Source organism: Fragaria vesca, linkage group LG5, assembly GCF_000184155.1.
Source record: "Fragaria vesca subsp. vesca linkage group LG5, FraVesHawaii_1.0, whole genome shotgun sequence".
NCBI lineage: Eukaryota > Viridiplantae > Streptophyta > Magnoliopsida > Rosales > Rosaceae > Fragaria > Fragaria vesca.
This window is the reverse complement of record NC_020495.1, coordinates 16629727-16631363: the sequence shown is the minus strand read 5'-3', so window position 1 is coordinate 16631363 and position 1637 is coordinate 16629727. Positions and strand designations below refer to the sequence as shown.

At 46.9% G+C, this 1637-nt stretch overlaps 1 protein-coding gene across 1 annotated transcript; it reads right to left on the bottom strand.

Moving 5' to 3' along the window:
• Window positions 1–226: 226 nt before the first annotated feature.
• On the bottom strand, window positions 227–1296 carry LOC101291242 (putative elongation of fatty acids protein DDB_G0272012-like). Its single transcript, XM_004299907.1, has one exon. The coding sequence runs from the start codon at window positions 1071–1073 to the stop codon at window positions 267–269; it is 807 nt and encodes a 268-aa protein (XP_004299955.1). The 5' UTR covers window positions 1074–1296; the 3' UTR covers window positions 227–266.
• Window positions 1297–1637: the final 341 nt, after the last annotated feature.

Sequence of the window (1637 nt, the reverse complement as noted above, 5' to 3'; positions counted from 1 at the left end):
ATATATATATATATATATATATATATATATATATTTGGACGTACAACTCAACCTAGCTAGGCAGTCCATTATAATTAGGGATATTTATAATAATCTAGAATAAATATAATAAGTTACGCCATTGTAAATAGAAAACAAGATATGATCATGTTACAGAAGTGAATCTATAACATAAAACTCGATCAAGAGAATACTAAGTACTAGTCCACGATCAATCATGAAAGGTAAACTTCCGCATGCAGGTACTGATTATTGTGAGAGATAAGCTAGAAATCTTTCTTGGAGGTACCATAACTCTTGGAATGGAAGTCCATGAACAAAACCAGAAGAGAAACATAGAAGAAAATGTTGAAGCACCAACCCCAGATGCCAGAGCAACCACAGTCCCTGTTGAAATGATAGTAGAGCATCCACACCAACCCAACGAAGCTTGACATGAACTGAAATATCTGAAACTCGGTCACTCTCCTCTTCCACTTAGGCCTCGCTCCCAGAGTCGATAGCAGGTAGTAAGTGTACATGACCACATGGACGGTGGCGTTGGCGACGATGACGGCCGGGAAGAGAGACTGAGAGGTGTGGAGCCAGAGGTAGCACATGAGCAGCACCATGGTGTGGTGGTAGACGTGGAGGAAGGTGAGGCGGTGGAAGGAGCCGCTGACGATGATGAGGAGGGTGTCGACGAACTCATAGATTTTCGAGAGGTAGAAGACGTATGCCCAGAAGAAGAGCGGACCGGTCGGCGGTGTTTTTGGTGGGAGGCAGATGATCCAGAAGGGGTAAGGCGCGTGGGAGAAGATGGTGACCAAGGAACCCACGGACATGACGAGTGACGACACCAGGAGAATGAGGTTGTGGACGATCGTGACGGGCTTGAGACGGCGGGGCTTGATGAGCGGGAGAGGGATGTTGGAGAGGAAGAGAGTGAGAGCGAGGTAGGAGAAGACGGTGATGGCAAGGAAGAGTGGAGTGGAGCATGGAGTCTCCCCAGGGCTCCACTTGAAGTTGAGGATTGTTGGGTGCTTAACCAGCCAGTACTGGAAGGTACCCTTGATGGTCACGTTGCCGTCCATTAACTCACGCGCCGCCGTGGTAGAAGCAATAGCAGTAGCTTAGGTTAGGATAATGGATCAGGAGCAGCTAGCAGGAGTAGTATTGGGAAGTGGGAAGAATGGGGAAGGGGGTGTTTCCTTTATCTAAAGAGAGAAGGAGATGGAAGATCCCAGTACTCGAGGCGGGTCCCCACGGCGAAAGGCACAATTCTGAAGTCTGAAGCTGGGGAAGTAATGAACACTGAATCATGGATCGCCTAGCTACCTCATGTCGTTCCCATTACTGCTTTGATCTGTTCCATTTAAGTTTCAGCTGGAGTACATTATGAGAACCCTAGCTACCATGCTCCCAGAACACGGTTGTGTTTTCACCGAGAAATTAAGGAAGTACGAGCTGGGCTTTAATGAGGTTGAGCTGCCTAGTCTGTGTTTCAGTTAAGAGTTTTACATAAGGTTGTTGGCAGTTGGCTTACATGTGAGGATCAACAGCAACACTTCTCACTTCCTATAAGGAAAATTCATTTAAAATGATCTTCGTTCTTCTGTTCTTCCTTCGTTTTATATTCCCCCCCCCCCNCCNCNCNC

Excerpts from the sequence above, each read along its gene's own strand:
- LOC101291242 (XM_004299907.1), bottom strand. The coding sequence starts at position 1,073 with ATGGACGGCAACGTGACCATCAAGGGTACCTTCCAGTACTGGCTGGTT.